Source organism: Triturus cristatus, chromosome 11 (genome assembly GCF_964204655.1).
Source record: "Triturus cristatus chromosome 11, aTriCri1.1, whole genome shotgun sequence".
NCBI lineage: Eukaryota > Metazoa > Chordata > Amphibia > Caudata > Salamandridae > Triturus > Triturus cristatus.
Window position 1 is genome coordinate 61,664,192 of NC_140594.1, and position 26,015 is coordinate 61,690,206.

Consider the following 26,015-nt stretch of genomic DNA (forward strand, 5'->3'; position numbering starts at 1 on the left):
TTGTTGTATGATGACTGCAGATGGGGAGGAGTCTAACATCTATTATAGAATAAAATAACAAGCCTGCATAAGTGGTTCTTCCAAGGCCAATCAGATGCAACTTGGACCACTGTAAACCCACTGTAACCAGCAACTTGTCTTGAAACGCACCTGAAAAAAGGCTTGCGGCGAGACTTGGAAGCGGAGGCCAAGCAGCTCTTCATGTATGCAGGTTGCTCCAGCTACATGCTCTAAACGTGAAGCCACATCCTCATCGTTTGGTGATTTCCTGGAGGGACAACAGATCAAAAAGAAAATAGAGTGGAGGCAGAGACCATATACTAGCAGAGGTGTGGGTCTAACGAGAAAGTACATGAGCAAGGAACACTTGCAGGAGGAGACTCAGGAGTGAACTCACAGTTCATAGAAAGGCAATAAAAGCAGAGACTGGGCCTGAAATACCAGAATACATAACACCCTTTAACAGATGGGTGCCAGTGTGCACACCAACATGCAATCTGTGCGCCAAGAGACAGTAACCAACATCGATCAGCCTGGAGAATGTTAGTAGACGCTATAAGCACTTCTTAATACAGACTGTTAAATAAGGCTGGGCACACTACTCACATCAGCAACTTCCGCTCCAAATTGTTACCTCTATCAAGTTACCAAGAGATACCCAGCTACCAAATATAGGCTTGATCTTGGTTCAGGGATATTCATCAACCTTTATAGGTAATAAGAAATAAGCCAAAAGGTATGCCCCTGGAATCTTCATGGTGCTAAAAGCGATGAGCTCAGTTACAGGTCTTTAATGAAACTAGTTTACAAGAGGTTTAATATTGTGATGAGCATTTAACTTGTTAGACAATGAATTAGTTCAGCGATTTCTTGGGGTAGTTTATTACCATGAGAAAGTCTCAAGATGCCCAACAGGACTTCAGAGCTATGAACGAGTCAACTACAATAAACATGGTTGAGGGAAACTGAATTAAATCTCTTCAGAGCTACTGGCGATGTAAAGTAATGATTCTTGATGATCCAAATAAGACAGCTGGTGGGAGGAATAGGAAGCGGCTTGGAGATTAGAAGTAAAGATGTTTTCATATTACAGGGAACAACCACACTGCACAGTGATCATACCTTTGGCCTTCTCGGGCAAAATAAAGTGAGGTCACTCCGCACTCCTTGCCTTCTGCCTCCATGAAGAATCTTGCCAAAGTTGCCTTCAAGTCTGCTAAATCATCTTCACTTAATTTCTAGAAGAAATAATTGAAAGGGATCTACCTGAATTCACTTATTCAATGGAAGCTTTTCTATTGACAACCGTAATTGCTGTGGTCGTAGTAGCCTTGGGCATGCTAAGTCCCACCTTGGCAATGTACATATAAAAATCGGTTTGAAGAGAACGACACTTTATCTATGAAGACATTATTTTATAGGTTGATATGACGGACGTGGTTTTCATGCCATACAATTGTTATACGGTTCCTACAAATCTAGGGGGACTGTGTTTGTAGAACAACAAAACTTCATAATATAAGGACCGAGTCTTGCAATATATTCAGTACTCAATGGTCTGTTTGGCTCGCTCTCAGTGCTGCATCTGAAGTCCTAAACCCACAGAGTTGTAGATGTTGCCAGTAACCTAGAGCATGGCACTCAGTTTCACAAGCAAATTGTCGAAACAGATCTACCTTTGTGTTTGCCACTCAACCATGCACATAGTGTACCAAAGAAAAGATACTGTATTGCATTTTCAAATGTTTATTGAAAAGCTCTAATCTTTGTAAATGCAACATGAACTGTGATTATGAAAAAGATGAGACATCATTGCAATAGGCATTATTAGAACGGTGAAAAACAAATAATTCAACCATGTTAATTGTTCATTTAGTTACTATCATTACTCCAATCGTGTAGTTCCTAGGAGTCCGACAGGACCTGCGCGTTTTGGATGACCTGAACTGAGGGCTTGGTGCCCCAACTGCTTACGGACACCCCCACAGGATAGGTCAGCCATTAGACCAGCTAGCTCTATAGTGCCACTACCACCCCCCTGTATTCTACAGTGGTGTAGGTTGTCTCTAGCAACCACTGACCATGAAAACCGGGATCGTGGAAAAGAGTACAGTACGTTTCGCTCAGACACTCGAGCTTGCTTTATCTCGGAAAATACACAGGATGGCAATTAGGACATGTCAATAAGAATTCATTGGTCCAGCGACAGCCTCGTCTAAAATATATGTGCTGCGACAATTAGGAGACAGAAGCATACAAAAGAGTGCTAGTACCAATATAGTAAATAGTAGATACATTTCTACCATAGTGATAATAAGATGAACAGAAGCAGTTCAGATAAAAACAGTAGCACTTGCATATTCCTAAAATGCGCCCTAAGTCCTTTTGTTGAAATGTACCTAGCCTAACCTGGATGTGTAGGTGGATGTGTGCATAGCTATGTATATCTGTAGCCAAGAAATCCCCAGGGAAGAACCAGCCCCCTCACCTGATGGGTAGGAATGAAGGACACTGTCTCCGCTTCGATGAGGACAACCACAAGGGATGTCAGACTGCTGCTTGTCAAAGATTCAGCATGCAGGACCCCGTCTCAGCTTGGAAGGAATTCGCCTCTAATTTGTAATGGAGGGTGGGGTGAGGATCTTTTATACTAAAGGGGTGACCCTTATACAGAATAATTCTGCCGTGCCTGGGGACATGTTTATGTTCATCAGGTACAGGGATCATGACAGAATACTTAGAGCCTACTGTCGAAGAGACAGGAGCAAGCTACTGGGTAAAAGGTCACCTGTTTAGAATCGTTATTGTCGAGTGGATGGGACAATGTATGTAAGAATGGGGTATACATGATGAGACTATCCTAAAAGACATGACACTCCTATCTATTCCTAATATCTCTATGCTAAAGAGATCACATGAAGGTACCCTCCCGCCTGCCTATTGGAATGACCCAACCCCCTACCTTGGTACTGTATACCAGGAAGCCGGCCTTAGTGGATTATCCTGTCTCGAATTTGAAAGCCTACACACTTTCTGCACGCCTATCGTCCTTCTCAGGATGAAGGTCTGGGACAGCTGAACTGCATCTCAGTAACAGGTCACACCAGCGTTCCATGACGAGTTCGGCATAAAGTGAACCTCTCACCGACTTCAGCATGGACGCTGTTTTTATAATAAAAAGGCAAGCTTATCGCACTGTGCCAGAGGTGCAGAACAAGGTTTTAATTAGACTGCAGCAGAGAAGTAGGCTCCTACGAGCATAGAAATTAAAACAAATGTGTATTCTGAAGTGTGCGACCCTGAAACTAAAAGTGAAGACTACAAGTCGACAGTGTCTACCTGAAAAAAATGTGTGCAAAGGACATTTTCATAATAGGAAAAAGCATGTGCAAATCACCACTAGAAAATGAAGCCAAGTTAAAAATGAGAAGTTAAACTGGAAACTAAACATAGGCCACATAACACAATTGATGCCAGCATATATTTTGTAATGCAAAAACACAGACTCAGATTTCAATTAGCTTGGAAAAGGGAGAGATCTTTACCTGATCTGATGTAGTCTGACTCAGCTGGGATGTAAATTTATTGGGTGCACTTATGTACACACATATGGTAACTGCCCATAGATTGCCATAACATGCAGATTTTGGTACTTGTATCACGAAAATCTGCATGTCCCATTGATTACCAAGCACTTTCCCCCATAGAATTTCATACGGTTTGACCTACGGAATTTTACTTGTGGGAAAATGCAGGAAATGTGCTTATCACACTACCAGTAATTATGATGTGTGCTATGAAAGGGTTTACAACACAAACTGCTAATAGTCAGGCAGTCGACTGACCATAATCTGAGGTATAACTGGAAGCTGATACACATTCCTATAGATTTTCTTTGCACTGTGACTAAATGTGGACTTTGAAAGAATGGACGTGCAATTCCAACATTAATATTCCTGCAAGGCCCTCCTCATTGTTGAGGAAACAAACATCGCTTTCACCTTCTTATCGCATGTGGACAACTAATTTAGCATGGTAATGTACAACATACGGAACAACGTATCTGAAAGCGGTTGAATTTTAGACAAGTATCTTTGATTAACCCCTCCAACATTTGCCTAAACTGTACAATTGTTCCCCAAATTGGCAATACCTTTAGAAGCCCCTGTAAATCCCTAGTAAACGGTAACACTGGTACTTAATGCAAGGAGGCTAAAGAGGGTCCCTAAGGGCTGCAGCATGTTTTGTGCCACCCTTAGGGACCCCTCATCAAATTCATGCAGACGGCAATTGCAGGCTGTGTGTCTTGGTGCAGAAAAAAAGTGAAAACACGCATTGACACGCAGCCTGTGTGCTATGCCTGCAGACCCTGCATGCAGTATGGGTAAGTCACCCCTACAGCCCTATGGCAGGGTGCACTATACTACATGTGTGGACATATCTGCATGAGCAGATACACCCCTGTGCTGGCCAGTTTAATAGCTGCCAGAATAAGTGACCAGGGGAGCCATTTTAAGTACACGTGCTGGGTACTGATCAAAAAATAGTTCCACAGCCACTGCTTAATTTGTGCCGGTCGTTTCTTGTGCTTGGCACCCGCACTTAATTGTCGGCACCGGCTCTAGTGACAGTCCACCACATGGTGGCGCTGTCTTTTTAGTTTGAGATGAGCACAATAAAAGTGTTTAAGTCAATATACATTGAAAACAAATAATACCAGCCTCACATGCCATTGTTCTAGCTTTGTGTGGCCTGAAATAGTATGAATTGTTACACTTGTAGAAGTGCAATGGTTAGGTGTTATGTTAGTATGGTCATTGGCAGCACTGGCAGGGTATGGGTGGTGCAGGCTGCAGTGACCTTCCTAGAAGGGCCCTGGCACTGTCACCAGCTACATGATGACTTCAGTGAAAAAAGATGTTTGGTATCAAACATCTTGTATTAATAAACCCACGCCGATTCCAGCAATAGATTTACTAATACATACACTCAGAGGGCACCTTAGAGGTGTCCCTGAAAACCTACTAACTCAGGGCGGCCGGTAGGGTACGGGGGTGGCGGGCAGTGGTGGTTTGAAAGAAAAAAAGAAGAAAAAAAAAAAGAAAAGCTTACCTGATCGTTGCATCTCTCCTCCGTCTCTCCCACATCGTCACTCCGATCCTGCCGGAAGAAGGAAGCAGCCAGGCTCCCCATAGCCGCAGTTCGGCACTTAAACTGGGAATGGGAGCTTGGGCATGTTCTCCACCCAGGCTGTAATGCAGCCTGGGTGGAGACCAAGACCAAGACGGCCAGCCAAACCATCATGCGCACTTTAGAGTGCTGCTCCCCTGCAGGCAGGCCAGTAGAAGCGAGGACTCTGGGCCGAAGCAAACCCGGCATCGGTGAGCAGCAATGCACCGGTGCCCCCCTAGGCTGAGTTGAAGTGGACCAATGGTGCCAGCGTAGTCACCAGACCCTTCAGAAACTAAGCCCATCATGGGTTTGCCCACAGTAGACCCTCTGACGCCGCTTGCAGACTATTTGTGCTGGCTTCCCTTTACTGCGAGTGACTGCGGTGACAAAAACCTGATGCCTCAGAACACCTCTGCACCCGGCCAGAGGAGAAGAGGAGAAGAGGACCAAAGGTGTCCCTACGTCCCAGAGCATCTGAGACTCCTTGTTGGTTCAGCCTGACTGGTCCCCCAGTCCCAGCTAGCAGCCTCTTTTCGACTGAACCGCTCCCCCTAGATTTACACGGGGCATCGGACGCTGAAAAGCACCTCAGCACCCGGCCGCCCCAGTGCTGCCCGAGTTGACCTGTGGTGTTGCCTTGAACCTTGCCCCATACTCACCTTAATTCCAGAAGATTGGTCCTGTAAGTCTCTGTAAAGTAAAGTACTTGTATGCAGTATATGTATTTCCTCCATAGGATAACATTACCGCTCCAGAAATTGCACTAAGTGTCGATTTTAAAAAACTGTAAAAATTCATAACTCAAAACGTACTTATAAGATTTGGATGATCTTGGTGCCTAAAGTTATATAAAGATAAATGTTTTATACATTGGTTTGGATCTTCTTATGGAGTCAAGTGTATCGTTTATTCACTTTGTGTATGCAGAAAACGTCTAATACTCCTCTCTGATAAGCCTAAGGCTGCTCAACCACAATAACCTTTAAGAGAACACCTTGGGATTGCTAGAGCTGTCCACTTAGAAGTGATACTTGGACTTTTTGCACAGTATACCTCTTATTGGTATACTATATAAAGAGCAAACTTTCTACAAACATTTTCATTGGACAAATGATGGATGGCATAAGAAAAACTAGAAAATGCATGAAAAGTGACAGTCCTTTAAAATGTACTCATTTCTCAAAAGGTAGCCTGCGCAGCATTGCGAGGGAAGATGCCATCGACTCCCGCCTAAGAACACAGAGGAGCAGTCGAGCTGCTGCATTCGGGATTATCTGTAATCTATTTAACACTGCCTTAGTTGCTCCTAAAATTTGCTTATTTACATGAACCAGTCATGATGTCGATCGCTTAAACTACATTTTTTGGAGTACCACTTGGGAGGATCCAGAAAATCTATCTTGGAGCGCTTAACAGGTTGAAACAAACAAGCAGCAAGTTTCTCGACTTCTGCTTCAAATGTTAACTGATCATCCAGCCAAAATCCAAAATTTCTAATTAGGGATTTAGATTGACGCAAAGGTCCAAGGCAGTCGGGTCAACAGTCAAACGTCCAGGAAGGAGGACTGCTGCCCACAAGCATAACTTTGGTTTTGATTTAATTTAATTTTAGGCAGCTATTTCCCATCCACTCACTATAGCCCAAACACAATTCTTTAATCGGCCGGGATTGATGCATTCATCTGGAGAAAGAGATATCATCGGGTAGGAAATCATGTTCAACCGAAGGATTGCACAATGTCCTCTAGTAGGCAAACAGATATGTTAAAAAGAGTGGGGCTCCGAGTAGACCCTTAAGGGACGCCACAGACCACAAGAAAAATGTACAAATAGAAAGGCTCATCGTACATCTGTACACTCCAATATTGAAGAAACGATGTGAGCCACGACAAGGCCTGGCCAGTGACTACGCAAGCTTGCAGTCTATCAAGCAGAAGAATACCGTGAGAGACAGTGTCAAAGGCGGCACTAAGATCAAAGGGACTTATAGCTGTTGTGCCGCCTTGGTCCAAAGTCCTCAATAATTCCTCAGCGACTGCAAGCAAGGCACACTAGGTACTATGGCGAGGTTGAATTCCTGACTGAGAGGGATGGAAAAAGATTATGCAGCTCTAAATTAGTAGACCATTCCCGGTTGACATAATTTTCTAAGATCTTAGCGGGAAAAGAAAGAAGCAATATAGATTTGTAAATTCTCCACTACAGCCAGATCTAAAGTAGTTTTTGAAAATGGTGGTTTAACTGTTGCACGTTTCCAAGAATTTGGAGTGAGTGCAGTAGATAGGGAAAGATTTAATAGGTCGCTGAGCATGGAATAGACGACCATGGAAAATCTCTTTATTATACAAGGGAGCGCCGGGTCCAACGGGGAACCCGACTTAACAGTGTTTGCCAATTCTACCAGATCTTCATCTGCTTTGGGCTTAAATGAGGATAGAATGGCACACGTTAGCCTAGACAATGTTACAATAGAGAAAGTGGTAAGGGGGGAGGCCCAAGTGGATTTGAAAAGAGGAATAAATGTCCTGGATCTTCTTTGGGAAAACAAACTGGCTAATTTTGTTACAGCAGGAGATGGACGGAGACTCCGCCAGATTTTTAGCTGATAGATCAAGCATTGATTTAAAGACTGCAAAAACGCCTTTCACTGAGTTAAAGGCTAGATCTATTTTAGCAGCAGAAAAGATGGCCAGAGTCTCTTGTATGATATTACGATAATTTTGTATAGCTTTTCTGTACTCGAGTACCCGGAAAGTTTTCTCCACTTCCTTCCCAAAATGTTGCACTTTTTTATTTTAGGGCCCGAAGATAGCATCTAACCAAGTGGCTTGCGTTTTAGAGCATGGAACTGGAGGGGCACCTACACGGATCCATTTGTCTAGGGATGCCAGGTGCAACAAAGAAATGAAAAGGTAAGGAACATTCCCTCTGTATAGGCTTTAGAGCAGTTGCAGGCAAACATAGCACACAGGGAAGACACAAAGGTGTGCTAGAGCATGTTACTGAGGGCTCCACTTGGTGAGTTCATGCCCAGAAGACTGAATGCTTGGCGCAGCAGGGAGTGCCAAGAAAAGGAGGCGGCTATATGCAGAGTCAAGTAGAACCCAAAGCCTTCCATATTGTAAAATGACCAATCAGATACAAGAGCATACATTCCAAGCACTGAATGGAGAAAAGAACACAAGCAGATCATGGATATTGGAACACAGTTTGAATGATGCTTAGAAGCAGACCAGATGAACAAATGCTCTGTTAAGATAGTCAAAGAATTTCAGGTCCTGATTACAGCCAAGACTGCAACACTCAAAGTCAAAGATCAAAACTCAGTGCTTTACAGTGTGTCGTTTTCTCTCCCAGTAATTAGGCAGCCTAAATAGAATACATTTTGATTCTGCACTGTGATAAATGGAGTAACTCAAGCCTCTGCCTTTCCCTTGCTGGGATCCGTGGAAAGGGCCAGAAATTCAGAGTTCTATTTGGTAGGTAACTCACATATGCACCATAAGCAGTGGACATCACTAACTCAGCACATCATATGCTGTTGAATATCCAGAAATTGTTTCACATTTGTCTATTCATCAAAAGAAGGTCCTTTTGCAGATCACAGTGCTGTCCACGTTGGAATATCACGCAGGTCTTCTTCAGTGTATCAAAATGGCTCCTCACGTTGTACGGAAGATGTAAATAATAGGGCAACTAGAATAACACATGCTCTGAGATCATCTTATCATATTTTGACTTGGAGTCAAAATCTGACCACAAACTCAGGTACTTGCGCATTCAGTAGCAAATGCTCTGGTTTGCCGGAATTGTTCAGCATTACTGTATATATTTTCTTTTGAAGCCTAAGGAGACCGATTGTGAATGAATGACCCAGGACAAGAAGCACTGGAAAATTCCAAAGGTCCTACCATTGAAGCCTATTGCTTTGTATATCTCTCAAATGGCTGCACTGCACACGCACAAAGGAGTAGTGGCCACCATGTAACGATTTTACATAAAGCGCAAGGAAAAACTATTACATGATGTCTGTCCCACGTTCGTTTGCATGCATACTGGAGTGGTTCTTACGCCTTAACGTAAAATGTGAGTTTCTGGTAGCAGTGTACATGAACCAATCCCTCATAAAAACATTAAAAAAAGAAATACAAAATAAAATAACAGAAATAACACAAGAGGTTGGTTCAAAAACGCAAGTGGCCTGGTAGCGGTGTGAAGTGGCTAGCCCTCATGAAAAGCATAAAAAAAATAGAAAAGAAAGAAATAGTCTTTTTTGGGGCGGTGGCAAATACAATGAGCCTGGTACTGTGTGCAGCTGCTCTGCTCAACCATAAGAAATTATTTAAATAATACTGGGGATGTGGAAGAGAGCGAGGACAGGGATGCCCTCGCAGTAAGTGATAGAGGACAAATAAAAAACAAACAGCCCCTCCTGTCAGGATCCAAGTGAACCAATCAGAAACATGGTAAAGTAGCTATGCTCCAGATGTGGGAGAGAAGAGCAGAGAGGAAAGCCATCAAATAAGGAGCAGGGAACTGAGACGGGCAAGGAGACAACCCAAAGTCTATTCTATGTAGATTATACTGTAGACAATAGGAATTTGACAAGAAGACAGCTGGACCAGTCTATAGGTCGAGCCCAAAAGAAGAATTATATGGAGGAAACATTTAATGGAGTATAAGTAGGAACCATGGCCCATTGATTACGTTTTTGACCAGTAGCTGTAGACAAGTTTCTCCACTTGATCAAATTAAATCAACCAGGACAAATTACTTTATCAAGATCTGTTCCACAAACACTTAAAAAGGGTTCAATGCTATTATTAAGTGCTTACTAATTTTAGACTTCACCAAAGCATGTAAGCAAAGAGATTAAACATACTCACTTGTCACGAATTGAAAAATTAATCCAAGGAAAACTGATGAGGAGAATTTTGAAAATAATTCTTATTTTTGGGAGTAAAAACAAGCGGTCACCCATATCAGGGTACTACACACAAGATGTATATTAAAATGGGTTGGGCTGAAGGGTATTGGAAAAACACCAGAAATTATAACCCATATAAAAAAAGATGGGGCTTGGAAAAGGCCTATAAGAGACAAGATTACAATTTATATGGCACGGGGATGGTATTTGTACCTGGGGATTGAAATGTGCAATCACCATAATCTGACCCGTCTTGCTCATGCGGACAGTCAGCTGCCTCCAGTGTCCTTCGTAGGTTTCTGGACTGTAAACGGAGTATGGTGTAGACCTGCAACAAGCAAAGGATGACGTTAAGGCAAGAGGGCTGCTGATGTTTCCTGATCCCTACTCCAACATAACAAAAGAATGCAAAAAAGCCAAATAATGAAAGCACTGTAACACTCGAAAATAGTATCTTATTGCCCTGTTACTCGTGGAAGAGGAAAGCGGAGTCAAATAGACATTACCCATAATCCAAAAGCAGTCCATTAACAAGCCAGAGAGCCCACACCAGTCAACAATAAATCTCAAGTAGCACTACTGTTGAAAAGGAAGGTACACTTAACTGCATTTCTTCACTCTGCTCAGCCCGCTATACTTTTGAATACTTAAAGAATATGATGGATGAGTGATTTTTTTTCCAGACGATACCGCCTTATTTGTCATTCTGGAGAAGCCACATTATTAGACTCTCACCTGATGTAATCTTGAAATGCCTTCACAATGGTTTTCATGGTAGCAGGAATGTGAATGGTGCTAAATGGTTCCACCACGGCACATGTTCCACCTTTGTACTTGCTCAGGCGACAGCCCACAGTTTTGTCTTCCTGGTTGGCACCAACACCTATTAAAAACTCACATTTGTTGCGATACTCTGTCTGTGATGAAAGATAATTCAATAGGTTAACTCAGAGAAGCTCAACTGCAGAAATTAATTCAGAGGATCCCAACAATATACACAACACTCATTATTGGGGGGGAGGGGGCAATAGTGTGTGCACTGTGAACTTATTCATGAGCAGAACCTGGGAAGGGCGGCTGTTTAGATTTGTTACACATGGCTGAAGGCCTTGCCTACAAGTAGAAGATACTCGTGTGGTGGCCCACAAGAATATGGATTTGTATAATTGGCTTTGATTTTACTGGTCCTCCAACAAATATTTTTAACACATTTCTGCCCTAACATAATAAAAATATGTAACTGCAATATAAAGAAAAAGTTGGACTGAACAGAATACAAGATTATTAACAAAGTGCGCTGAAGTGCAATACCTGAACGGGGGAAGGCTTCACTCCTTCAAACGGACAACAAAGATCACTGTGTTTCTGCTTCTGCAGGAATAGCCATGGCAAGAGAGCCTTATTGTTCTTTGCAATTTCCCTGGAAGAGCAAAGAAAAATCGCAGTTCATGTGATTGCCGGAGGACTCACTTCACACTAGTAATTTCATCTGCTCTAATGCGGACATTTGAGGCGACAGGGTTGGAGAGCTGAAAAGATATTAGAGGAACCAGTTTTACTTTTTCATATTTGTGCTTTGCAGATCACACAATGTTTCTAGCAACTGTGCTTCACCAATTCCAACAGAAGGAAAACATTAGAAGAAATGTAGGGCAAAGCCCCTGGCTGAGACCACCTTCCATTGCAATCGGCTGAGTTCCAGCATACTGCCGCTGGCTCTTACCCAGTCTACTGCAGCCAGCTCCGACCCAGTCCTCTGCAGCCGGCTAAAGCACCATGTACAGCAGCCTTCTGAGACCTTGTGAACTGCAAAAAAAATCCTACCCTTATGCTGCACATTTCCCATTAACCTGGAGGCCTTCTACAATTCAGTTCTGTGCATTCCTCAGATACAAAGAACTTTTCTTGGCATATGTTTCAGTTGTGCATTACCTTTATTGCGTTTTTCATTTACCCATATCCCTGGTGGGGAACCTACTTTAATTGATTCTGTATTTCAAAGGGGGTGGGGGGTTATTAATCTGCTTTTTGGGGACTATACTTGCCCTGTTTCGCCATGAACCTCCATTCACGCCAAATATGGTAGGCGAGCCACTGGTTGCTGTTCTGTCTCCAACTCGCAATACTGATGATCCCATAGACAACTGTTTTCGACAATGCCTTCAGTCTCTCCTGCCCTCATGCACTCTAGAAAGGATGACTTGGTGTTAACACCCTTATTATTTCTACTTTGTGCAAAGCTTCGATGTCTATGTATGCAGGATTCTTTTAACCAACTATCTGCCACCTCAGAACATAATTTTTGTGCACAAGAATGAAATATGTAGGTGGAGCAGACGAGAGAAGGGCAAGAGTTCCTGGACATGTTCTCTAGATAGAATTTTCCTGATACCTGATGGAATTATTCTCCCACATTGAGACTCACTGTATGGAGGCCTACTAGGGCACTGTGATTAAGTTACACAAAGCATCAATCCTGCCAGCATTCTGCTGCCTCAGTTGTTACCGTGCCTTTACCTTGGAATCCAGACTGATTACACCTTCATTATTTGCTTACCCCTTCTAGCCTAAGGTACACCCTTCCACAGGTCCCCATGTTGCACACAAAAAACTACATACATTTGCTAAGTTCTAAAACTATACTGCTTTCCCTACAATACCAAGAGATCTACTCACACCAGGCCCTCACCTGCATATACCCCATATTCTCCTATCGGACCTTATAAAAAGAGGAGTTTTGATGGTGTGAACTTCCCTTCACTTGTTCCTGAACAGTAACCCCAACTCAAATCCCATATTGTCTCTTGGCTCTTAAGCCCCTTCTAATAGGGAGAAGCAAACATGTGGATAACCGTCTGTGAAGGTTTGTATAAATCCATCACTCAAGAGTCCAACATTTCGCAATTTTCCTCTCAAATGTCATTTTTATCTTCCCCGAAATATTAAAAAACAAACCTGCAAAAGGCAAAGCGACAACATATTTCTTCTCCCACTTTTGTTCCAGTTCTACTCACATCCAGCCCTTAATCACCAGCTAGTATTCTTCTCTCATCATGCAGCAATTAGGTCAGTGCCCTGACATTACGATACTTCAATTGAATACTGACTAGATCTCGTTAAGAAAAATGTTTGGAAACAATTACCCTGTCAGTTTGTGCAGAACTTGTCGGCACTCCTCTCCTTTCTTCCTCAGCTGCTCCTCATAGGGTATATTCCACAGGGGTGTCACCACATCTGCAATCTGCTTGTTGAGGGTCTCTACGTCTACTGCTTCTGCTACAGCGGGCCGCTTGGCCTCAGAGTGGTCCTGCCCCTCCACTTCCTTTTTCCTTTTCTTTGCAATAGGATCGGCCTTTGGCTTGGCAAGCATGACACTTAGGTTTCTATTCTTCCACGTCACCCCATGAAGAACTTTCATTGCCTTGTCTCGATCATCCTCGCTTTTGAATGTCACAAAGGCAAATGTTTGCTTACCAAAAAGCTTGATCTTGTGTGGGTTGAGACCATATTTGGAGAGGAACTTCTTAACATCATTGAAGCCAATGTACTTGGGAAGGTTCCGAATTTCGACTTTAAATATCTCGGATGTGAATAGATCGTTCTTTATATATCGGTACATACTAGAATCCTTAACAGTACCACCAGGCTCACCGCCATCTTGAATTTCTTTCGCCAGATTATCATCTGCATCTCCATCTTCTGCGGTCATGGGAACACTTTGACTGCTACCTTTAAGTTCTTCTGCAATTGCATTCTCATGATCAGCCACTGCGTCACTACCACAACCATTTCCAAGCACGGCTGTCATAAGATTATTTCCATCACAATGTTTCTGTTCATCTTTCACTAGATCAGTATTACTGTCATCTTGGTTATCAGCTTTCACTACAGTTTCTTCTTCCTCTGAATTCATTCTCCTTCCTTTCTTTTGACCAGTACATTAAGTTGTCTGCAAATCTGAAAGAACAGAATGGAAATTTCTAAGTTCTACATACAATTGGAAATAAAACATTGAAGATCAATGTGACACGTGCTTTTAAATTGTCAATTTCATCAAATGTTTCCCTACAGGTCTCATATTTCCTGTAACACTTTCCCCCAATTCCTTGCATTTATTTATGGCACTTGTAAAATGGCTTCCAACAAACAAATCAAATGGTTTATGGGGAGTGCATTGGCAGTAGGCAGTTCTACAATCATGAACAGATATGTGACTGCAACCTGGTCCATGGTGTGGACCAGCCCAGTGTCATTATTGTTTAGCCACAGCAGACCTTGTCCCCGTTCTTTGAAGATTCATTTTGGAATGCTAACTCTGGGTAATCCACACTTAACATGGTTTTTTCAATAACAGAAGCTCCTTAACTATGGAAAATCAGAGAATTAGCTCGTATAGCAAAGTTCTAGCATTTAGAATTAGGAGTACTCAAACGTCCGTTGTCGCCAGCTTGCCTCTCAAACTCCCTTGCACTCTGAGCGCTGGCTGCCGACATATCAGCCATCTTTGAATGAATTTTATGTTTCAAGAAAAACAATTTGAAGGTGGCCACTGCAGATGCATTTGTATCCACCTTTGAATTCCTCTGCTTATGCTTTAGGAAAATTCATTCAATTATGGTCACTGTGGATGCAATAGCATCTGTGGCAGCCATCTCTTAAATAATTATCTTTTTTTTTTTTTTTTTTTTTTTAAACACACACAAGCACTGCCAAAGCTAATATCTTTGAGAGGCGAGATCTATGGCTTTGTCAATACTTATTCTTTTAGTTTAGCAAAGAATAAACTAAAATAAAAAAAAGGACACACTTATTGTATAGTGCACTTAAAATCTAACATCCCAAAATGTATTTTTTCCCCAACCGTATCCTTATATTTATGTTTTCTCGATCTCCGACATCCGTTCCAGAACCCAGCTATAACAAACATTTTCCACTAGCCATTTCTCTTGCCCTAACCTAACTCAAAAACTACATTTACCTTTACAATATCACTTACTTACCTGTGTATTGCACAAGGTGTTTTTCCTGCATTGTTTTGGTATATTTGATTTAGTTATAAACATGTCTACAGGTCAAAATAGCCAGAATCTTTGGGCACCCCACACTAACCGATAAATTGTGGCATACTTTTTGGCTAGAAACATTACCTAAAATATACAGAGAGCAGAATGAGCCCACCAAGACTATTCCCCTCCACCGAGTTTGCAGGTCTGTCCTCTCTCTATGGAACTTAACTTTGTTCCACTTCACTACAGTTTCACCATCTCCTCTGATCCACTCTATTGAGCAGCAGTCAGATCTTCAGTTAGTCCCTGCAAATACCAGGTGATTGTTCTCTGGAATAAGTGAGTGAATGCAGGAGAGACTTAGCAAGTTGGCCCTAAACCATCAGAGAAACATGTAGGACATCTACCCTGACACAATAATAAAGTGATGGATGGAACTGGTAGAGTCCCTACATCTTTAAAACTTTAAATTCCTATTCAATAAAAAAACTAATTCTTAGGTCACCTGTGCCATTCCAAAGGGACCAACTGCAAGTAAATTCCATAGGAAGCTGCTCTTCATTTTTTCAGTCTACTCCATCAAACATGGATACTCAACCACTGACAGCAGCATGAAACATCCCAATTTCCTACCAGGAAGACCAGAACTCCTGTATAACACTGCCACTGGGCAGTTATGCACAGTCATCCACAAGATGTCCTAACTCACGGTAAGTAGAGGCAGAGATGGGCACTCTAGTCATGTGGCTAGGAATGTGCTTTGGAGGTAGCATGCATTGGAAATATAGTTCTCAACAGCAGGCTCGGTCTTCACATCGTGTGGCACTAGCACTGCCGCTAGAGTGCCCAGGTTCAGTAATTTGAACTCTATCAGTCTTTGACTGCATACCAAGCGCTTCCTCTTAAGCCATCTGTACTGGTCAACTCACTTCTAGGATCAACCACTGCCCCAAGCAAAACAGAGCTCTGTAGTCAACATAATGTCCACAGCAAGCCAAACCCACTGAAGGCTCACCCCAGCTGCCACATATGCAGCCTGTGCCAGGCCGAATTCTCCGGAATCTAGTTACAAGTGTCATGGTTTGCTCCTCATCTCCCTGGAGGGACAGTTCTCTCAGCTGTATGAAGGGCTCGTGGAAATAGATGTGTGTTTATCTGGTAGACTCCCCCACATTCAGCTCTGGGTTTTTTCCGTAATTAAGAACAGAAAGAGAGAGTAGACCATTCTGTGTCAGACTTATCGAGGGCTGAAGAACACCAGTTTCACCCACCTTTATCATCTGTTATTTCCAGGTCAGTCGGGGACACTTGGTTCCTCCACCATCATCCCTTGATTACTAACTTCCTGCCATGTCCCAATTCCTCTCACTATCCCATCTGATTCCTAATTCACTGCCAAGCTCTATCTCCACCTAATTGCTGGCCCTCTGGGTTTCATTTTGAGTGCAGTTCCTGGAGACCATTCACAAGATACTAACATAATATGTTTTACTTCATAAAGTGTGTGCTACAAGCAGTCAGCATAACACCTATGAAATCCTTAAGTCTAAAGAACTTTCTGACCTGTAGCAGTGATTGTTCCACAAAACACGTTAGCGAGCTATGTACTGATCTGAAATTCTTTGGGTTTTATTTATTCAGACATACAATAAAGAAGAAGTGATTTGGTTAAGTTGATTTTATCAGTACCCGGATAGTATGTGATGAAAAGACAACAATGCACACTGCAAGGAGTGTGGTGGTGTTCCCAATAAGAGCACTACTGCATTGGCAAATCTCTTCTTAAATCCCTAAAACATTTAGATTGCACTGTGTATACATTGAGAGATACTACTACATCTGCAATGTTTGTGTGTGCACACCAGGCTGTAAAGTCGCTGAATTAGTTACCTGATGAATGCCAGTAGACGCTGCCAGTAACAAAAAAATGAAGATTGGAAGATTCCAAAGGGATTCAACTATATATTGACCACATCCTTCCCTAATCTGAAATCTTTGCTTCTCCTTTTGTGCATTACCCCCTTTCTATACTGTGTGGGGCTGAAAAACTAGGGGAACTATTCAAAGGCTTTCAAGGTCATGTTCGCGCTATACAAAACTTTATAAATAAATAAATAAAGGAAGGAAGGTCTTCCACTACAGCTCCACCATGGAGCAGGCCATACGGCCACATTGGGAATTTTTGTCCATCCGAATAGCTTGCTATTCCTTCTCTCCAACCTATTAAAACATTAATAATGCCCTTTCTTAAACTCTTTAACCACAATAGTTAAATATTTTCCAATGCTTCTCTGTAACTGAGTATATCAGGGTATATACTGTATTTATTTCTAAACTGTACATAGTGAACCCTCATCCACAGAGGTAGTGGATTGCTGTATAATACAAAACCAAGCAGTAAAATACGAAAAAAAAAAAAAACTCAGGGAAAAGGATAAACAGGATGTTAAAGTCAACTGGAAGGGAATTATCACCAATAAAATAATGAGGATCTATTACATTTATTTCAAAATTGTGGGGGCAATATGGTAAAGCATGTTGCTCGTATGTACATATAACATATGAATGTTACTTATTTGATATATATATATATATATATATATATAGTTCAATCTTTTTTTCAAACTTGTGTGCTTACCTTTTTCTCATCAGAACTAAATAATAAACAAATGATCAAAATCAAGAATAAAAACCAGGTAATGATACTGGTGTTATCAGCAGTCCAGTAACACGAAGACGCAGGCCAATGATGAAAATCTAGTGTAAAAATTTATGTTTCAAAATTTTGTGTCAGGGAAGAAGATCTGGGGCACTGCTGTTTGAGTCAGGCAAGGAATGGTTACTCTCCAATTAACATGCAAAGAGAATCTTAATTCCAATAAAGACAACGAAGGCTAACATTATGCAATAACCTTTTATTGCTGCCCCAACATGCAGCCTTGTTCATACAATATATATCTCCAACAAAGTCGTCGTCATTTTTGGGCTGCGATGAAACAATATAAATCCTTCATCTTTTGCCAAATACTTTTATTGTAATTTTTCTGTAAATAAAACACAATCTATCCACAAGAACTCTGCTGTTATAATATTATCCATATTATTCCATTTTACCTTTCTATTTCTTTTTTTGTATTTTTTGGGGGGTGATCATCCTTTTCCTCAGAGGGTGGGATAATGTTAGCCTTGGTTGTCTTGAATGAGATCAAAATTCTCTTTGCATGTTAATTGGAGAATCGCGGTTTCATTACAAGACCGGAGGCTACCATTATGCATGTTTAAAGCTCATTCCTCTAGAGGTGCAATAGCTAGCAAGGTATTCTCGGCAGGTGGTTCTCTAACAGAGATTTTGAAAGCGCAGACTGGTCTAATGCGAATACTTTGCAAAATTGTATTTAAGACCTGTGGAGCATGCGAGTAGTCTCCAACTTGTTCAAACACGCTCCCCAGCCAATACTGCTAGCATTCGACTCTAGAACCAATTCGGGATCATTCCTAAAGAAGGCTTTGCTATTCCAAGCATTTAAAAATTTCAACCAACATTCCACATCTTCCAGAGCATCCAGTGACAAGGGAATTGGGTCGCCATACCATAAAACGTTCCGTAGACCCTAGGCCTTCAGCCTTTGAAGAGCCCTGTAATGTAAGGCACTTTGGATAAATGGCCTGAATGGAAGACAATGGTAATCCCAAGACTCTAGGTCTTGCAAGGTGATTACATCCCTAGTCAAAACCAACCATATCTCCTTCCTTACCTCGGTTACCTTCTTCTGTGGGAGAATAAGTTTGGATAAGAGTATCCCCCTGAAACCCTAGGAATTCTATGTTGTGCGTAGGGACCACAACAGACTTTTCCACGTTTATTATAAACCCCAAAATCTCTAGGAGATCGCTTGCCCAAGCAAGATGTTTGAGCAATTCTAACTTGTCCTGAGACATTAGCAAAATGTCGTCCAAATAGACTATTAATTGGATGCCTATCTCTCTCTCAGGAAGGCTACTACTGGGCTCTTCACCTTAGTGAAACACAACGGAGATGAGGAGACTGTGAAGGGTAGACAAGGAAGTGGTATAGGACACCTCTCCACCTAAACCGTAAATACATCTGACTGTGTTTTTTCATGGGCATCGTGAAATATGTGTCCTTTAAAATCCAATTTCACCAACCAATTTTTTTCTGCAACAGATGGGTTACTTCCATTTTGATATGTCCGTATACCAGGAACTTGTTTAACTCCCTCAAATTTATTACAGGATGCCAACCTTTCTCCTTTTTACAAAAGAAAAGCCGTACTCACAAAACCATCCTCTTCTTCCAACTCTACTACTTGTACCAATGCCCCGTTCTCTAATAGCCGGGCATCCTCTGAGTCTATCAGTCATATCTTTTCCGCATCCAAGGCCAACTCCCTTGGCTGTTTGTTTAGCACGTGTTCCCGAGAAATCTATCCTGAAATCAGCTACAGTCTCCATCACCCAACTGTCTCTTGTTATTTTCTCCCAAAAGCGGGTAAAAAAATCTCAATCTTACCCCAACTTTTAAACGGGACGAACCAACTATGGAGTTCAAGCTTGCCTTGAGATTCTGCCCCAATGGTGACGGAGGCGATGATGGGATCAGCGTGAGCTCGAACGCTAATCGGCCGCTCGCGTTTGACGCGCAAGGATCGGCTAGGCGTCCTGCGAGGTCTAAATCGGCAGTCAGACCAGCACCGCGAGGGCAGAGGCTGCAGCGGTACCGGCGGTTGTCTCTCGCACGGGAGGAGGCTCGGATCGTAAAACTCACCCTGAGCGGCCTGGAGTCCGAGAGAGGCACCAGCACCAGCACCCGGTTTACTGCTACAACTTCATATGATATTATTTTAAAATCGACCTGGACCTTAAGGGCGTTAAGCGTGACTGGGGTTCTTTCTCTGCCACTGACAGCTGCTGATCACTGTGCGATACTGCAGACACTGCTAAGAACTGCCACCCTTGCCGAGATGAACCAGAAGGGCGCCAAGAGAGGCTCCAAGCCTAGAAGCAATCTTGTCCCTCGAGAGCCAATCACGGAGGGGAGCCATCTATCAAAAGAAGAGGTCAGTGCGGGGAAAAAGCTGCGCTCAAAGGCGGGGGGGGGCTGACCCGGGTGTGACCAAAGACTCTGCTACAAGTGTGCTGGGACCCCTTGCAAAAATGTTTTTAAATAACAAGGGACAAGCCACAGCCACAGCCAATAGCCAACCACCATCCATACACCTATCCCCACAAGAGGTACTGCCACCTGTCGTTTGCACTACTACAGACCTGTCAGTTAACCTACACTTGCCAGAGCCTCCAAGCTTTCGGAGTACCGACATGGACTCAGGCTCGGCAGGTAAACCCCAACCATCAGCTGGCCCCCGAAGAAAACGAATAGCATGAACACCATGCACAACCACCTCGAGTTGGGGGATGAATCTGAGATCAGAACAGAGACTCCAAGCCTGGAAGCTGGCGCCCCCCGTTCCACACAACTTGTTAACCCAGAGACAACCTCTACTAGGTCGATAACAGGCATCGGTGACTATATATTAAGTCTGGAACCTATAGCTGGCGCACAAGTACCCTGGACGCCAGAAACGACCCCCGAGAACTTTTTTTCTGTCTCGGATGGTGCTGGGTCTTCCTCCGAGGAGGGGGGGGCTCGACACCAGCGAATCAGATAGTGGGGATAGCAAAGAGACCGGGACGGTACAGAGACCTAAAATGCCAAAAGCTAAAGCCAAAAGGCGTAGCCACTTGAGATGGGACTACTCGGACTCCCAGCTGTCCTATCAATTGGACAATGATGACTCACAGGCAGGGGGGGGATTCACTTTCACTACTCTCACGGACACTACTTCTACACAAGGGGATCGGATGCATCAGCATTGACATTTGCACACATACATCATGAACTGACTCAGTTTAGATTTAAAGGAAAGTTGGACAAGACTCGAGAAATTTTTCAAAAAAAGGGAAAATTAAAAGCTCGAAAGGCAGCAACCCATAGTAAACTTTTCATTACACACAAATGGTAAGCCTAAGAACCCTTAGACTTATATCTATCAATATCTGCGGGCTGAATGAACCCTCTAAAAGACAAAGTAATGCAGGGCCTGTATTCACTAAAAGGGAATATCGTATGCCTCCAAGAGACACATATTGAAAATAGCCAAAGGAGCCTACTGAATTCTTTGGGGCTCAAAGTCATTGGGGCCACTACGCAGGGAGCTAAAGTGAAAGGTGTAAGCATCTTGGTGGAAAGGAGACTCCCTATAAAAACTCCGCGAGTTAAAAGCAACGTACTAGGCAGGTGGGTCATCTCAGAGTGCCATCTTCCTTCTAGTCTTCCCTTCACGCTTTGCTCTATCTATGGCAGCAATCTAGATGATCCTGCGGTCTTCAACTAACTCTCGGGGGAGCTTGCCCACTGGCCTATCCCAATTATTGTATGTGGAGATTTAAACGTTAACTTGCCGTGCAACTGGGCATCGGATAACACATGGAAACATAAAGGTAGGAAACCCGCAGTCTTCCAAGCAATACATAACCTAATGCTTACACATGGGCTGAGCAACGTTTGGTCCAAACTCAACCCTCATCAATCAGGCTATACCTACTTCTCTGCCCCACACCGTTCTTTTGCCAGGTTAGACTACTTTTTGATTTGATCAACCCTACTCAATAAATGCACCATAGACTTGGTCCCCCCGCTTTTTATCTGATCATAATCCTCTAATACTGACTATTGGTGGGATGGGGGATTGGGCCGATAATTCTATGTGGAGCTTTGAAAAAGCCCTTCTATACGATACTGGATAAAGAATTCATATGCAAGCCTGGATCCGGGAATTCCTGGAACATAACACAGGCTCCGCCTCAATTATGATGGTCTGGGATGTGTTAAAGGCGGGCATACGCGGAGAAACCTTAAGCTTCTCCGCCAGGAAAAATAAAAAAATAGCCATGACCATTCTCTTAGATAAACTAAAAACAGCTGAGATTAAGTTAACCCTTCAAATCCTAACAAACCAGGATACAGAAAACTCCCTGAATACAGTTATATTTATTAAAGCCGAAATCGGAACCTTTCATCTAGATAAAACCGCTGCAAGATACGCAGCCTCCTGCGACGCTAATTATGAGTCTAGTGATGCCATAGGGCACCACCCTGCTGTAAAAACTAGGCAAAAAGTTATAAACAACGAAATTCTCTCAATACGACTTCAATCTGGGATATAGACTAATGACCCTTGTATAATAAGGAACGCCTTCAAAGAATACTACTCACAGCTATATTACGAAGAAAATAATAACTCGGCTGAAATACTCCAGCAAGAAATAAACAACTACTATAAGGATATTCCTATAAGACCATTGGACCAGGGCATTGCCGAACGGCTAGAAACCTCTCCAACTTGGGATGAGATCTTGGATGCCTTAACAAAACTTCCGAGTAGCAAGGCCGCCGGTATAGATGGCATTCCGCTAGATTTCTATAAAATATTCGCCTCAGAATTAAAACTAGCCCTTCTAGCTGTAATCAGTGCTATTTTTAACGGGATCGCACCACCAGCATCTTGGTCAAACGCCAAAATCTCGATTTTCTTAAAAAAGGACAAGTCTCCCTTAGATATGGGATCGTATAGACCCATTACCCTTATTAACTGCGATTCTAAAATGTATTCCAAAATCCTAGCCACTCGGATTTCATTAATCATCGAGCCGCTGGTCTCCCCCTGGCAGCATGGTTTTATCCCCCAAAAAAAACACCACCGAGCACATCAAGAGAGCTATCACCTTGTTTGATGCGGCGCAGGTGGCAGGAGACCCGATGTCCTTAATACTGCTGGACGCCGAAAAAGCTTTCGATCGGGTCTCCTGGACGTTTTTATGGCACACCTTGAAGGCTATGGGTTTTGGGCCTAGAATAATTCAGGCTATCCAATCCCTTTATCTAAAACCTACGGCTTGTATTTCAATAAACGGGGGGGCTCACTGACCGGCTGAACATCACGCGGGGTACTAGGCAGGGATGCCCCTGGTCGCCTTTACTTTTTGCCCTGTATATAGATCCCTTTATTTAAAAAAAAAAAATAATCGAAAATAATTCATCAATTATCCCCATGACCATTCAAGGAATCTCGAAAAAAATTCTGGCATATGCAGATGATTAAGCCATTACCACCCCATATCCAGAAAACGCTATTAAGGTTTTTGAAAGTGAGGCAAAAAACTTTGGGAAAATCTCTGGGTACGCGCTAAATCAAAATAAAACACAAATCATAATCAATAGCAAAATTATGTGGACTGATAGTCGAGTTATCACTAGCGCCAAATATTTTGGGGTGACTATATCTGATAAACTGGAAGAAATTGTGCAATTGAACCTTAATCCTTTAGCCACTGAAACAAAAAAAGCTCTTAAACTCATTGACAATTTACACCTAACCTTAGTAGGTAGATGTAAGGTCATCAAAATGACATATTTCCCCAAATTACTCTACTTTTTTCGGTCTATCCCCCTTGAATTTAGTAAGACTCAACTTCAAACATTTCAACAAATCTTCTCACACTTTATCTGGGCATATTCACAACCAAGGCGAGTATTGAAACAGCTTTCCCAATCTAGGGAGAAAGGCGGTTGGGCATTCCCTAATATAACACTCTACTATTGGGCCTCGGTCCTACAATATAGTACCGAACTTCTAAAGGAGCAGTCTCCTCTGCCCTCTCACACCCTTCTGTCTACATTTCGGTTACTGTTAGGAAAGGAAGCATCCGGTTGTTTATTCAGACAGATCTCATTTGGCTACTATAAACGTGCACGATTTAAGACACTGATAAATTTGTTCAAAGTTTTCACCAACATTCGCCGAATGTTGGGGTTGGGTAGATACAACTATTATACACCCCTAGAGGCAAACAGCAACCTACCCACCCTTTTTGAAAACTCTTATCTCTCAGGCTGGAATAAGGCAGGCATCATAAAACTCGGGGATATTATATGCTCTGAGGGAACTTACTCCTTTAGCGATCTACAAGCCAGATATGGCTTATCACCACAGGAGGCTTTTAAATACCTAGCAGTTCACGATTTTATAGCTCGTAAGACTGGCGGATCCGCAGGGTTCACAGAAATAGATTTCATGAATAAACTTAGGCTCCCTAAACCCCCCTCAATAGGGTTAATCTACTCTATATTAAATTTGCAGACACCAGATGATTTAGAAAGGATAGCGGACAAATGGCATGCAAAACTAGAGGTCCCAAACAACACAGTCTACAACTCACTGAAAATGCTCCACAGCGATCTGCTCTCATCCAAACTACAGGCTCAGCATTTTAAAACCTTTTTATTTTTTGTACATTACGCCTAGCAAAATCGCTAAATGGGGGTCAGGAAAAGGGACTTTTGGTTCTCGATGCACTTGTTTTGGAGCTGACAATTCATATGTTTGCCACTTGTCCAAAAATCCTCCCTACGCTTATTAAAATACAGGTCTTCCTAGGCAAAGTTATCTCCCTAGACATATTATTAAACTCCGCAATTATAATGTTAGGCACTCAAGAGGAGATCAACAGGACTAAGGGAGGAGCCCTCACTTTCATTGCCATGACCTTATGGAGGATATGTGTTGCATCCCTCTGGCTTGATGCCAAATCTCCGTCCTTTCCTCAGTGGCTCGCCAGATTTATGGCTACTTACCATCTAGAAAAAGCCATATATGCCAAAAAGGGACGTAAAGGGAGGAAAAAAGGCCTTGACATTTGGGGCCCTCTCACAACCTGGCTGGAGCAATCGGATTAACTATGGACTTATGACAAATTACGAATTAAGCCATAATTGTTTACCTTTTTTTCATGTCTACCCAAAACCACTGTCTGGTTTTCAATATTTGCAAATGTCCATCCATCTACTTTTCTCTTTTCTTTTCCTCTTGTAAAATTTAATAAAAAAAAAAAATAAAAAAAAAAAAAAAAAAAAAAAAAAAAAAAAAAAAGATTCTGCACCTTGAGGAATTGATCTTCCTCCAAGAAACCTTGAATTTCTCCTTCTCCGAGGGTAGAAACTTGAGTTGGAGTGGTAGTTTCCACCATAATCCCCATGGTTTCTGGGCTCCTGAGAGTAGTATTAGTACCAGGGGATCCACGGATCACAAGACAGTCCCCTTCTGTCAGCCATTTCAAAAACAGCCCTTGTGTCAAATACGTGCCTCATGTTGCTCTCAGTCTTTCTAAAGGTGGTGAAAGTAGCGACATTTTCCCAGGGATAACACAAAACTCACCCCAAAGAGAAGTCCCTTTGGGTCCCCCCTGTCCTATCTGTTCGAAAAGTCAGCCAATTTGAGGTTCATTTTCATGAGCAATGTTTTTCTCCTTTTCATAATCCGGCCCGCATTTGTATTGCCCAACATGCGAAGAGCATGCTGGACCCAGCCTCTCAAGAGGTCCACCTTAACCCTTGTATTCTTGCTTCTGGCTTCCTCTGCCATATCTAGTATGCGAGTCAAGGGTCCCAGCATATAAACGACCTTGACCCAACACTGCTTCAGGCATTTCTCCATTCTTTTCCTTGGGTCCTTTCCAAACTTTTATAAAAATGTTAATGTGTACGGAGTCTAGATTGGGTGTAGTACAGGTGTTATCTCCAGTGGATAGCCTGGGGCACTCAGCCCTCAAATTGTGGGTACCCTTTTCAAACGATTTCCTGGCCCTTAATTTAAAAAGTTTAACCAAATGATCCATGGGCCATCACTCCACGGGTATTTAAAATCATATTAGGGTCGAACATATCACCAGCAAAGGGGTCCTTTACACACTTAGATGTTGAAGCCTGATCCAACATATCATCCAGGCTTTCAAATAGGACGGAGCTCTCCTCAGGATCAAAAACATAGTCGTCC

The 26,015-nt window shown here is 42.6% G+C and overlaps 1 protein-coding gene across 2 annotated transcripts in view; it reads right to left on the reverse strand.

The window, feature by feature from the left end:
- Positions 1-26,015, reverse strand: part of TRMT2A (tRNA methyltransferase 2A) — a 144,163-nt gene that overhangs the window by 85,125 nt on the left and 33,023 nt on the right. For both annotated transcript variants that reach the window (XM_085634180.1, XM_085634181.1), the window contains exons 2-7: positions 13,243-14,056; positions 11,411-11,519; positions 10,835-11,016; positions 10,313-10,427; positions 1,123-1,238; positions 151-268 (exon numbers count right to left, since the gene is read on the reverse strand). In XM_085634180.1, coding sequence (XP_085490306.1) covers positions 151-268; positions 1,123-1,238; positions 10,313-10,427; positions 10,835-11,016; positions 11,411-11,519; positions 13,243-14,012 — 1,410 coding nt within the window. In that variant the 5' untranslated portion in view covers positions 14,013-14,056. The remainder of the gene's footprint in view (positions 1-150; positions 269-1,122; positions 1,239-10,312; positions 10,428-10,834; positions 11,017-11,410; positions 11,520-13,242; positions 14,057-26,015) is intronic.